Below are 15,030 nucleotides of genomic sequence, written 5' to 3' on the forward strand. Positions count from 1 at the left end.
CCCCGACTCCTGTCTCCCTCTACGTCTTACGCTGTCAAGCATTGATTCCCTGAGGAACATGTTTCCAGCCAATTGTCTTCGGATCTTCAATAAATTTAGGATCCACCCTGATAGGTTCTGTGAAGACAAGCCCTACAGGAAGGAAATCCTCAAGAACTGTTACCAGATTATGAACCTATAATACTCACCTGCTCCTGGACAGACCTTTTTTTTTTTATTTATTATTATTTTTTTTTAACTTGCCTCTTTGTATATGACAAAGACTTTCTGTCTTCAAGTAATCATGTATATTACTGTATATTTTGTACATTTTTGTTTATTTAATCTGTAAAAGTCTCGGGTCGAGCACGAATGTACCCTTGTTTATTGTACATTGTGTTCCTCGCACCTTAGTCTGTATTCACACCCTTCTGGCACAGAGCCGTCCCGGGGTGACCCAAGGTTTTTTGGGAAATAAACTGATTTTAATAATAATAATAATAAAAAAAAAGCCTTTCTAAGATCGAAGTATATAATATCAAAGTTATTCCCTGCATCCAGTTCTTTTGTGACTGCATCATAGTATCCAATCAAGTTGGTCAGGCAAGACTTCCCCTTAACAAAATCATGCTGTGTCTGAGCTATAACTGAAGTCTTGTCTAAATGATCCTGCAGTGCTTCTTTAACCAGTGCCTCCATTAATTTTCCTGGAACAGAAGTTAAGCTCACAGGTCTATAATTACTTGTGTCAGCCTTTGATCCTCCTTTGTGAATTGGGGTCACATTTGCACATTTCCAGTCTATGGGTACCTCCCCTGAGTCCAAGGAAGCTCTCATAATTATGGCTAAGGGTTTGCTTACTTCCTTTGCTGCCTCCTTTAATATAACTGGATAGATCCCATCCACCCCGGGTGCCTTTCTTGTGTTTATCTTCAACAGTTTCTCCTCCACTTCACTCCCAGTTATTTCAAGATTCTGTAGCTTACTGCTAGAGTTGAATACACCTCTGGCATTCCCCTTGCTGAATAACTCCTCATGTGTGAATGTCTATGCAAAATATTCATTTAGTTTGTTAGCTACCTGAGCAGGATCATCAACAGTTGACCCATCAATATCAAGTGCACCAATCTGATTCATCCCCTTCCTTCTAGAGTTTACATAAGTAAAGAACTCTTTGCTGTTTTTCTTTGCATCCCTTGCCAAAGATTTCTCGTACTCTGCCTTCGCCTGCCTAACCTCCTTTGTAACTTGGTTGCATATCAACTTGTATCTATCATAGGCTTCTGTGTCATGTGTTAATTTGTAAGTATCCCATGCATTTTTCTTCTCTGCCATATGCCTCATTAGTTCATCTGACATCCATTTTGGCCTAAACCTTGAACAATATTTCTTAGTTGATATGTAAAGCCTAGTAGCTTCCATGATAAGTTCTTTGAATGCTTCCCATTTTGAATTTGCTGTTGGTAACATCATCAGTTGGTCCCACTGTATAGAATTTAAATACTGTCTCGGTCCATCGTAGTCGCCTTTCCGGAAGCAATAACCCTTCCCTTTACCCCTAATGGTAGTTACCTCTTTGAATAAATCCCACTTCAGCACACTGTGATCACTGCTACCTAGTGGTTCATTTATCTGCAGATTCATAATACATGAAGAATCACTGCTGATAATCAAATCAAGAGTATTACTCCCTCTAGTTGCCTCCTGAACATGCTGATGTAGAAAACAATCATCCAATAAATCCACAAAAGCCCTGCTAGTGTGTGAGTAACCAGCCCCCAAATTTCAGTCAATATCTGGGAAATTAAAATCTCCCATTATAAGACTCTCTGATTTACTGGCCCACTCTATTTCCCTGTACAGTTCCTTATTATACTCATCAGAGTCATTTGGCCTATAGCACACTCCTACTCTCAATTTTGATCTCCCAATGCTTATGTCACACCAAACTGACTCAACACTGTACTGTCCAGCGATGTCGCCTGGCTTCACTTCCTTGGTTTTTATGTGTTTCTTAACTAATAGCATAACCCGTCTCCCCTTCCTATCCTGTCTATCCTTTCTGCAGACGTTGTACTCCCCAAATTGAAGTTCTGCATCCCTTATATCTGTGTGACACCACGTCTCTGATATCCCAACAATATCTGCCTTTGATGTTTTGAGCAATACCTCAAATTCATCAAATTTATTTACTAAACTCCTAGCATTGGTGTACACGCAAGTATACCTGCACCTGTTTCTATTCTTAGCTACCCTAACACAACCCATGTGTTTACTTGTACCGCAATGGCTCCCAGCAGTCTCCGAAATACCATGCATCTTGTTTTTCAGGCTTCTGCTCATTCTAATAGAAGCAGTGCAAGAATCTCTTTCACCTCTGCCAGTGGCTACTGTCAATCTATTGGTCTTTGTCTCCCCCCAAGCTAGCAGTTTTCCGACCCACCTAACACTGCCCTGATAGCATCATCAAATATTCTTGCACCCTTTCTATTTAAGTGTATCCCATCCCTGTAGAAGCAATCTCTCCTGTAAATCTCTCCTGAGCATGAAGTCAGCACTGGACGTTTGTCCAGTGCTGACTTCATGCTCAGCTGTCCCACTCAATATGAAATAATGTGTTTTGGTGTAACCTGGTTGCTGACCCAACAGATTACACAGAGCTCAAGTCTCTCAAGTAGCCTGTTATATCCTTTATATATTTAACTTTATTAAGAAGTAGTTTGTGTTTTCATACATCTCCTTTAAGTGAATGTCTAACAGAAACAGAAGCATAATGTTGAGTCAGTTTGGCGTGCTATAAGATCTGACCAAAATATTTGGTCAGATCTTCAAGCCAGGAGTGGCCTGAAGCACTGCACATAGCCACAAATAATAGTACTATGAATCGCACGAGGGGAGTACACTTATACCCTATTATAGAATGTACTGTATTGCAGTGTGATGAGTGCTGGCGATCATTTTTTTTTTTTTTTTTTTTGTTAGTTGTTGGTGCATTGGCTTCTGTGGCCATATTGCACCTCTCACAATTTTTGCATTTTCTACTCTGATCCAAGTGCGAGGCAAGATTCGAATCCGTGACCTTTGGGTTGCCAGGCAGGCACTTTACCCACCTGGCTAGCCCGGTCGGCAGTGGTGATCATCATGTGTACATAATTCTACTCTATCGACACCAGACTCGTGCTATTGTAACCATCAATATATACTCAAGTGTACACTGCTCACAGGCTAGCTGATGAAGAGGCACTTTGCTTCGAAAACTACTAAGTATTTTAATGCTTTTATCTTATTGTATTTTAACACCTTTATCTATGTATTTTTATTTTACATTTTTTTAAAATTTTTATTTTAATAAATTTATTTATCATTTTTAAAATCTATCATTTTTATTTTAATAAATTTAATTTAACCAGTTAGTCGGTCATAGCAAGAAACTTGGATGATATAAAATTTCATGAAAATTCATCAACTGGGAGTCGAGTTATTATATGCGGCCAGACAAAGAAAGAAATAATAATCGTTGGATTACTATTAGTCCAATTTTAGTGAAATTTAGGATAGCTTAACCAGTTTTTCTAACTGGCTCAAATATACAATTTCATGGCAATCCATGTACTGGGATGTCAAGTTATTACATAAAAAAAATAATAATAATGATAATAATAATTGCCATATTTCTATTGGTCTGATTTTAATGAAATCTGTTGAAAGCCCAAATATAAAATTCATGAAATTCCATTGACTTGGGGTAGAGTTGTATATGTGGATAGACAGGTGAAGACAACAGCTCCATTATGCACATATGCCAATGCACCTAAAAATGCATGAGATGATTACAAATTAACAGGGAACACAAAAGCCTACAGTAAGTATGAACTAGAATATAATCAAGGCCTTAAGAGAGGTTAGGCAAACTAAGGTAGATGACAAAAAGTTTTTGTCAACAATAGTTATTATCCAAGATAATAACTATTGATAATCTAGGTTGCTGATAAAGTGAAAAACTATTTTACATCTACATGAAGTTTTTAGGAATGGAGATACCAGAAGTACGCCAAGTTATAACTGAGAATAATGATTTTGCAATACCTGAGAGGAAAGTGGAACAGAATTAAAACACAATACACTGATAAAATTAAGTCAAAATTACAGAAGACAATTTCCAAGTGACAGTACATCTTTATATAACACAGCAGAACCACAGCTTGCTATGTATTATTGAAGGATCATGGGAGCTGTCATCCATACATGCACATAGGGCTGAAAATGTGCGAGGAGTGTGCTGGCTGAAACCATTCATAATGTCTAAGGATCACAGCCTGAAATAAAAGACAAAAGAACAAATCCATAAGCTCTCTCTCTCAAGCCATTTCCAGTACCCATGCAAACAATCAACAGTAATTGTCTCCCAAAAAATTTGTGATTTTTCTCTAAAAAGTGCTCAGTCACAGAAGAGTTCCATTAATCAGTCAATTCTAGTGCTCTTATAGGCTTCCCCACATAACATTCACCACAAGTTGGACATTTAATTGTATATAGTTCCCTTGGTAGGTACAGGATCTATTACCTATGACACAACTAAGTGCAGCTCCTGTCCTGGCTTTCAGGTTAGTTTTGTAGTTTGGGGGGGGGGACGATGAAGAACTTCCACTTAAATGATTCACATACTGGAGCTCCTAAGACTGAAAAATACTGCCACAACAGACAAGTGAATTGTCTGGGGAAAAAAAATATGAAATGTATTCCTTCTCATAATATCTGTACCAAGGTGTCCATGCAGAGAGCAGCTTTTTAGTTTTGTCTTGATCTTAGGATCTCTGTAGTCCATGCAGAGAGCAGCTTTTTAGTCTTGATCTTAGGATCTCTGTAAAAGATTTTTTAAGACTCAAATGTCTACCAAATCTTAGCTTGCTTTGTGTGGAAAAAAAAAAAAAAATCACTGTTTCCACATACATTACATTCACAATCTGATGATGAAACTGTACTAGAGTTCCAGGTGGAGAAGGCAGAGGTAGATTAGGTCTTGCATGGTAGGTATTATAGAATATCGTAAATATGATAATATGAAATGTCATTTTCAGTGCTATAACCTTACACTTTAGATAATCAAGAATATAGAAGACAATCGACTATGCAACATCTCGGCTCTCTTGCTTTTCACTCCAGCGCACGGGAATTGAGAAAGGCAGAGATTTTCACTTTGATTCCATTTCCTGGACTTTTTACACATGTGGAAAAGTTTATGTGGAGCCCATTTTTATCTTGATCATTACAAAGTTTCACTAAAGAATACAACTTTTAACAAATTCTATTTTAAAAACGAATATTGTCCTCCCTTCACTTTCTTATAATGAAATTGACACAAATGCAGCAAAATGTATCAGCTTCAAAATGATGTACCCCTTGAACATCAGATTGTGAATGTTATGTATGTGGAAACTGATTTGTTCCAATATGAAAATGTTGTACTGTACCCTAAACTTATGATCATGATGAATTTTAATGATTGTACTGTACAAACTAAAATGACACTGTCCGGGGTCAAATTATAGACTAATACCATCTTGTGCTGCACATCAATTTTTGAAATGGCTCTCTGTGTGCATACTATAAATCATACTATAAAAACTAGTAACCAGTGGTTTCACTTTGTAAAAATAAAATGTAATATTTTTGCATATTTTATTCAAACACATTAAATGAGTATGGTTTCACCATCACATACAGGGAAAGTAAATTATAAAATGGATACCGTTTTTTGAATTTAGCATATGTGAATTATTAAAGGACCCATATGATAGTAAGACCTGAAACTAATGTAGGGCTATATAAATCAGTAATTTTACAAACATAACACAAATATAGCATATATTAACATGAATTCAACCAAATGAATATATGGGTTAGACTTATGGGAAACAAGTTTGCGTTTTTACAACTATAACTGTAAGTATGGAATAAAGAATTAGACTAAGCAAAATTTTTTAAATTATGCTACATAAGAAAATACCTGAGGAAATATGCTAGCCATTTCTAAGACAGCTCTGTATACTTTTTCTGAACATGGAATAAAACTGAAAAAAAATAAATAAATAAATAAATAAATAAATAATAAATAATTAATAATAATAAATAATAATAATAATAAATAAATAAAAAAAAATAAATAATAAATAATTAATAATAATAAATAATAATAATAATAAATAAATAAATAAAAAATAAATAAATAAAATAATAAAAATAAATAAATAATAATAATAAAAATATGAATAAATAAAATGAATAATAATCTTTTAATTCTATACAGCTTCATTTTAGAAACATTTGCGCATCTGATTGGGGGAAAAAAAAAAAGCAATTTAAAATTGTTTGCTTATAAAATTGAAATCTAGAAGAACAATATATGAAAAGAATCTGAATAAAGACTTCAATGTCATTCATTAACCCATCAGCATATACGTTGCTTTTTATAATATGAGTGAGTATATGATGGTCCATTTTCGTCTTATATTTAATGCTAATATTGTAGTCATTTATGAACGTTTCCTGCGTAAAAAAACTATAGACCATTTAAAAAAAAAAATCAAATTTATAATTGCAGTAACACGTTAAAAAAGTTTCAGCATTACAATGCATTGCTGTGATTCCTCTTAGAATAGAATAAAATTAAAATATAAAGGGAACCTAGGGAAAGAAAACACTGCTACATTTGGAAAAAAGAATAAAAATAAAAAACTGTGCACGTACCCTGTACGCACGAAAGATGTTTTATGTGAAAACATCTTTGATGAAAATAAGAACCATTTTAAAATCAAACAGCTAGAACAGAAGTCATGAACGATGTAACGTTTTATGCTCACACCCGCTACTTACTCTACTGAATCAATGTTAGAGACATTAGCATCATAATTCAGTCCGATATATTTAGTATGAACAATTTAATGTTTTATGCACATGCCTCCTACTTATTCTACCAAATTGACCCTTGAAAGAGGTTAGCAAAATTCAAGCCAATAGCCTAATTATCCATTTGTTGAATGGTATGATTGCAACGATACAAATATTTGTATCATTTATTTGTATCGTTGCAATCTGCATTTTTGTTACATTCCATTGTTAGAAGTCACTATTGATGTTTTTACATCAACAGTTTTCTGAGCAGCGAAAGGGACTGAATACCACACTGCTATAGCCTTTCTGTTCAGCGCTGCCAAAGTTACATGCAGGGCATTGTCCAGAGTATCAAGCAAGCCACCTAACGAAATAAAGATGGAGGTAACAATGAGTGACAATCGAGATTGCATAAAAGACAAAGAGAAATTAAGCGTTGGATTTAGCAGTACCTTCGACCAGCAATGCTGCTACATCTGGTCCTTGAGGTTAGTTATCACAGACATTCTCTCAGATATGCCAAACAAGCTGTACTTGCTACCTGGGAGTCTAAAACGCTGATGGAACTGATATTCCGGTGACACTCAAGCCAAGTGGACCCAATTTCGGCAAAGTCCGGATGGTCTGTGACAGCCAAATCCTCTGCTTCCACCTTCACGACGGTGGGGGACTGTAATCCTGGGTATAACCCCCATGCACAAGCACACTGTGGGTGAGCACCAAGTTATGAACCAATGTAAGCAGAGGTTGAGGTGTGGCACCCAAAACACATGGAGGAATGCCGCCCCTCTGGGTTACCAGGCAATACTAGGTGGTAGATGACTCTCACCAACTGGAGCAATACCACCACTTTGCTTATTGGAGGCTTGAAGTGGTGGAACCCATGTTCAGTCTCCAGAGCTAAGTTTCAGTCAACCCTTCCCCATCTCTTTAATCATGCAGTATGACTTGATGGCTTTTGAGGTTATGATGACATCATGGCGAGATACAATCTTCCTTACATTTCGAAGGTACAGCTCTAAAACAGTGTTCGCAAGCCAGCTGTCAATTAGTACACAGGATCGAACCTATTGGTAACTCTTTAGGAGGCTTCCGGATCAGCTAGTGTATAATCTTGCTAACTCTACTCTGCCAGATAGTGACTGGAGGGAGTCTGGAGTAGTGTGTGTGCAGGGCGCATTGTCGAGGCCACGTCATGTCAAGGACCTGGATATATTCTTACCATGTGTACGCCATATTGGATAATTTCATTACTTCATATAGCATGTTGTCCCCCCCCCCACACACTTTTTCTTACTATTGAATACACCATGAATGGTCAAACTAATAGAGTAAGCTTATCTGTGAAAAGATCTAAACCTCCCAAACACTTTCTAGTTCATTTCACAAATATACGTGGTCTCAATTCTCAATTCTAATCTCAATGATGTCCATTTCCACTTGCAGTCTTCCAAACCCCATGTACTTTTTCTGACAGAATCTCAGTTATCAGTTGATTCAACTACTGCTCATCTCAGTTGCCCAAATTATTTTCGGTATGATTCCTTTTGCCTCAAAGATGGTACTTCTGCATGTGTCCGTTCCTATATTCCCTGTCAGAGACTTGGTAATTTGGAATCTCTTCTCTTCGATCATCTCTGGTTTAAAATCTCTCTACCTCATTGTGTCAAATTCATCTGTTGTCTCTACCGTTCTCCCAACTCCACTAATCATTTGGAGCTCTTTGACTTCCTCTCTTTGCAACTTGACTTTCTCTAGTCGCACTTTCCTAATAGTGAGGTAATTTTCCTTGGTGATTTTAATGTTCACAAATCCAGTTGGCTTCTGTTTTCTAGTCACACCGACCCAGCTGGTCAAGATTAGGCTTTTACAATTAGTAATGACCTTGCATAGATTGTTCATTAACCTACAAGAATACCGGACAATCCTAACCATACAGCCAACACACTTAATCTTTTTCTTACAAAAAAACCCTTCTAAGAACATGGTCAAACTGAGTGGTTCTTTAGCCACTTCAGATCACAATTTGGTGATTGTCTCTTCTCCAACGGAGCCTTTATCTCATGGCTATTCCCAACCTCATATTGATTGGCATTACAAGAATGCAAAATGGGATGATCTGCGAGATTTCTTTTTCAAAACTTCTGATGTCAACATTTGCTCTGATCGTGTCAGGGAAATTATTCTTGTAGGAATGGAATCCTTTATCCCACACTTCACTTTAAAATCTCGTCCTTTATTTAAATCTTGGTTTTCCAATAAATGTGCTAAGGCTGTTCACAAGAGAAGAATGTTGCATATCATAATTGGCTTGTTTCCAATTCTTAAGTTTCATTTTCTGCCTACACCAAAGCTTGCAACAATTGTAAACAGTTATTAATCAGTCCAAACTAGATTTTGAACAGGCTAAGAGTAGAAAATTTGCTTTTTGCCCTAATGGTAGCCAAGCATTCTGGTCTCTTGCCAAAGCTATTGGCTACAACTTTTGCCTATCTCTGTTCCCACCTCTGTTAAAATCAGATGGTTCTGTTGCCACTTCAGCCAAGGATAAAGCTGATCCGCTAGAGTCCCATTTTTCTTCCAACTCATGTATTAATGATCTTGGTAAAATACCTCCCTCCATTCCCAACACACATTCCATTCAATGCCTCCTGTGGTCTTCCGTCAAAAGGATGTCAGAAGGATTTTGGCGAATCTTGATGCTAAGAAAGCTCCAGGTTCTGATGATATTTCTTCACTTGTTCTCAAAACCTGTGCTCCTGAACTTCCTCCTGTTCTTTGTTGCCTTTTTTGACTTTCTTATTCCAAAGGTGTTTTTCCTTCTGCTTGGAAATTTGCTCATATCCAGCCAGGTCCTAAAGAGGGTGACAAGTCCCTCCCATCCAATTATCATTCCATTGCAATTACTTCTACTTTTTCTAAAGTAATGGAGAAATCAATTAACTGCCAACTCTGAAACTACATAGAAACCTTCCGTCTGATCAACGATTGCCACTATGGATTCCGTCAGTGTCTATCCACTAGTGATATTCTGGCTATGTTACCCATTTATGGAGAAATTCAATGGAAAAATTCAGGGAAACACAAGCAGCTGATATTGACATCTGAAAGGCTTTCGATTGTGTTTGGCATAAAGGTCTCCTGAACAAGCTTTCATCTTCATCATCATCATCATCAGCCATTTTCAATCCACTGCAGGATGAAGGCCTCTCCAGCAACTTTCCAGTTCCTTCTGTTTTGAGCACTGGCCATCCATTTACTACCCACAAACTCATGAATTTCATCTATCCATCTCCGCCTTTGTCTTCCAGGTTTTCTTCTAGCTCCTCTTGGATACCATTCTGTTATTTTCTTAGTCCATCTGTCATCATGTCTTCGAGCTATGTGTCCTGCCCAGGACCATTTTAGTTCTTTAGTTTTGATAAGAATGTCCTTTACTTGAGTTTGTTGCCTAATCCATGTGTTTCTCTTCTTATCTAACAGTCTGATTACCAGTATGATTCGTTCCATTCTTCGCTGTGTAGTTCTCAGCTTCTCTTCCATTCTTTTGGTGAGTGCCCAAGTTTCACTTCCATAAGTCATGGTGGGGAGTATACATTGGTTCATTATTTTATGTTTCAGACAAACTGGGATATTGCTCTTCAGTATGTGACTATATTTCCTGAATGCTATCCATCCAATATTTCCTGAATGCTATCCATCGAAAATTTATTCTTCTCTTGACTTCCAGCCATTTATCATTATTACAGCTAATAACTTGTCCCAGATAAGTATATGACTCCACCTTTTCAATTACTGCTCCTTCAATCATTATTTCCCTTTCTGTGGCATACTTGTTCATCATTACTTTTGTTTTAGCCATATTCATCTTTAGTCCAAAATCCTTACTAGCTGTGCATAACTGATTAAGATTTTCCTCTAATTCGTTGGGATCGTGGCTAATGACCACAATGTCATCTGCAAATCATAAATGGTTTAGGTACTCGCCGTTCACATTGACTCCTTTCTGCGCCCAGTCTAATCTTCTGAAAACTTCCTCAAGGGCAGCAGTAAACAGCTTTGTCGAACTCCTTTCTCAATTTTAAATTTCCTACTGTCTTTGTCTAGTCTAATAAAGGAGGTAGCACTCTCATATATTTTCTTCAAAATCATAATATATGGGATATCAATGCCCGAAACATTGCCTTATGCTGTATGGAGTCAAATGCCTTTTCATAGTCCACAAATGCCAGGCATAATGGTGTTTTATATTCATTTGCTTTCTCCATTAGCTGTGATATTACATGAAGGTGATCCATAGTTGAGAATCCTGTCCTAAAGCCAGCTTGCTCTTTCGGTTGATTCTCATCAAGTATTCTTTCTAATCTGTTAGTAATGACCTTTGTGAACAACTTGTAGATGTGGGATAGCAAGCTAATTGGTCTATAATTTCCAATTTCTGATTTATCTCCTTTCTTATGCAGCAAAACTATGATTGCATTATTCCACTGCTTAGGTGTCACACCTTTTCTAATGCACTTTGTGAAGAGCCTTGCCAGTTTTTGTGTTATGTCTCTTCCTCCCAATTTTAACAACTCTACAGTAACTTCATCTTCCCCCGGAGCTTTCTGATTCTTCATTTTTTTCAATGCATGTTCTACCTCATCAGGAAGAATATTGGGTATGTCATATGTGTTGCTACTTTGAAATCCATCTTCCCCACTGCTGGCATCATTCCCCTGCTCCTTGTATAACTCTATAGTAGTCTTCTGCTATTTGAATAATGCCTTCTCTGCTGTTTATAAGTACACCATCGCTATTCTTCAGTTTCAGTATCATTTGTCTTTCTGTATTACTGCTCATGGCTGCTGATTTAATTCCTTTGTTTTCCCTTAATGCTTGTTCTACTTTTCTTGTGTTAAATCTTCTTATGTCCTCTTTGAGTCTCTTTCTAATGGCTTTGCATAACTCAGTATACTCAATTTTCTCCCTGTCAGTGTTTTTCTTGCTTTCATCTTGTGGTTTGCCAACTGCTTTTGTAATTGATTATCCAGTTTTCTCTATGATTGTTCACTGAGGGTAATGGTAGATGGCTCTCTGTCTTCTAACTTCTCCACTAATGCCTGTGTCTCCCAAGGGTCAGTTCTTTTCCCCATTCTTTTCCTCTTGTATATTAACGACCTCCTTCCATTGACTGGAAATCCTATCCATAGTTTTGATGATGAAAGCACTTTGCATTCCACTTTCCATTTTGAGAAACCTTGCCCTGCTCAATCAGTTTCAACTTCTTGAATATCCACTACCAATTCCTTTAATGCAGATCTCCAGGTAATTCTCTAGTGGGGCAAAGACAACTTAGTTGATTCCAATCCATCTAAAACTCAGTCTTGTCTTATATCTTGCAAAAAGGATTCTTCGGCTCCTATGCTTATCTTTAGTGACACTGATTTCTAGGCAAATTAATATATTAAAAAAGCAGCAAATTAGGGCTGAATTTGAAAGTGTCTGCAATTCTGCCCAGACATAACAGGAGGGAGTATATGATGAGAGCCTTGTGGATCAATTCGGCACTGGAAAGATTGTGCAAGGCTCAAGGGGTACAATTTTTTTCAGTCTGGTCTGTACTTGTTAACAGGAGAGGCTGATTCTACAGAGATGGGATGCACTTAAATATAAAGGGTGCAAGAATATTTGCTGATGCTATCGAGGCAGTGTTAGGTGGGTCGGAAAACTACTAGATTGGGGGATACAAGGACTAATAGATTAATAGTAGCCACTGGCAGAGGTGAAAGTTACTCTTGCACTGCTGGAATGAGCAGAAGCCTGGAAAACAAGATGCAGGATATTTCAGAGACTGCTGGGAGTCATTGCAGCACAAGTAAACACATGGGTGGTGTAAGGGTAGCTAAGAATAGGAACAGGTGCATGTATACTTGCGTGTACACCAATGCTAGAAATTTGGTAATTAAATTTGATGAATTTGAGGTATTGCTCAAAGCATCAAAGGCAGATATTGTTGGGATATCAGAGACGTGGTGTCACACAGATATCAGGAATGCAGAACTGGAATTTGGTGAGTACAAGCTCTACAGAAAGGATAGACAGGATAGGAAAGGAGGAGGGGTTATGCTATTAGTTAAGAAACACATAAAATCCAAGGAAGTGAAGCTAGTCGACATCGCTGGACAGTGCAGTGTCCAGTCAGTTTGGTGTGATATAAGCATTGGGAGATCAAAATTGAGAGTAGGAGTGTGCTATAGGCCAAATGACTCTGATAAGTATAATAAGAAACTGTAAATTAGAGAGTCTTATAATGGGGGATTTTAATTTCCCAGATATTTACTGGAATTTGTGGCTTGGTCACTCACACACTAGCAAGGCTTTTGTGGATTTATTGGATGATTGTTTTCTACATCAGCATGTTCGGGAGGCAACTAGAGGGAGTAATATTCTTGATTTGATTATCAGTAGTGATTCTTCATGCATTAAGAATCTGCAGATAAATGACCCACTAGGTGGCAGTGATCACAGTGTGCTGAAGTGGGATTTACTCAAAGAGGTAACTACCATCAGGCGTAAAGGGAAGAGGTATTACTTTCGTAAGGGCGACCACAATGGTCTGAGACAGTATTTAAATTCTATACAGTGGGACCAACTGATGATGTTACCAACAGCAAATTGAAAATGGGAAGCATTCAAAGAACTTATCTTGGAAGCTACTAGGCTTTACATACCAACTAAGAAATATTGTTCAAGGTTTAGGCCTAAATGGATGTCAGATGAACTAATGAGACATATGGCAGTGAAGAAAAATGCATGGAATACACATAAATTAATGGATAACATGGAAGCCTATGATAGATATAAGCTGGATTGTAACCAAGTCACAAAGGAGAGTAGGCAGGCAAAGGCAGATTATAAGAAATCCTTGGCAAAGGTTGCAAAGAAAAACAACAAAGAGTTCTTTACCTATGTAAACTCTAGAAGGAAAGGGACGAATCAGATTGGTCCTCTGAATATTGATGGTTCAACTGTTGATGATCCTGTTCAGGTGGCTAACAAACTAAATGAATATTTTGCATCTACATTCACACACGAGGAGTTAATTAGGGAAGGGAATGCCAGAGGGGTATTCAACTCTGGCAGTAAGCTAGATGATTTTGTAATAACTAAGCGGAAAGTGGAGGAGAAATTGTTGAAGATAAACATAAAAAAGGCACCTGGGGTGGATGGGATCTATCCAGTTATATTAAAGGAGGCAGCAAAAGAAAGTATGCAAACCCTTAGCCATAATTATGAGAGCTTCTTTGGACTCGGGGAGGTATCCATGGACTGGAGAAGTGCAAATATGACCCCAACTCACAAAGGAGGATCACAGGACGACACAAGTAATTATAGACTTGTGAGTTTAACTTCTGTTCCAGGAAAATTAATGGAGGCACTAGGACACAGCATGGTTTTGTTAAGGGAAAGTCTTGTCTGCCCAATTTGATTGGATACTATGATGTGGTCACAGAGGAACTGGATACAGGGAATAACTTTGATATCATATATTTGGATCTTAGAAAAGCTTTTGATAGTGTTGCACAAATTGGAGCAGAGTGGCATTGGAGGCAAATTGCTGCTATGAATAAAGGGATGGTTGAGTGGGAGAAGACAGTGGTAATCAATGGACAATGCTCATCGTGGACTAATGTTATTAGTGGAGTCCCTCAGGGTTCAGTGTTGGATCCATTGTTGTTTTATACATTTATAAATGATATTGATGATGGTATATCAAGCTTAAATCCTAGTTTGCAGATGGTACGAAGGTTGGCAGGGTTGTTAAGGACACTAATGACAGTACGCCGCTGCAACAGGATCTAGAAAAGTTGAGCAGATGGGCTGAGAGGTGGCAAATGAAATTTTAACATTGACAAATGTAAAGTACTACACATGGGAAGAAGTAACCCCAGAGTGACGTGGAAACTCTGTGGTACTACACTGACAGTGGTAGAGAACGAAAAGGACCTGGGGGCAATTGTGCAGGCAGATATGAAGTTTTCTGAACAGTGCAGACAATCTGCAAGAGTAGCTCTTAGTGTCTTGTCAATGATATACAGGAATTTTTCTAGCAGGGATAAGAAGGCGTTATCCCTTTGTATAAAGAAATGGTCAGGCCACACCTTGAGTACTGTATAC

At 37.6% G+C, this 15,030-nt stretch overlaps 1 protein-coding gene across 2 annotated transcripts in view; it reads right to left on the reverse strand.

Moving 5' to 3' along the window:
* The window catches only part of Git (ARF GTPase-activating protein GIT1), a 421,403-nt gene that overhangs the window by 34,627 nt on the left and 371,746 nt on the right, over positions 1-15,030 (reverse strand). For both annotated transcript variants that reach the window (XM_090369031.1, XM_090369030.1), the window contains one exon: positions 5,987-6,050. In XM_090369031.1, coding sequence (XP_090225157.1) covers positions 5,987-6,050 — 64 coding nt within the window. The remainder of the gene's footprint in view (positions 1-5,986; positions 6,051-15,030) is intronic.

The sequence above is a fragment of the Mastigoproctus giganteus genome, chromosome 2, assembly GCF_048544385.1.
Source record: "Mastigoproctus giganteus isolate SK-2022 chromosome 2, ASM4854438v1, whole genome shotgun sequence".
Classification (NCBI taxonomy): domain Eukaryota; kingdom Metazoa; phylum Arthropoda; class Arachnida; order Uropygi; family Thelyphonidae; genus Mastigoproctus; species Mastigoproctus giganteus.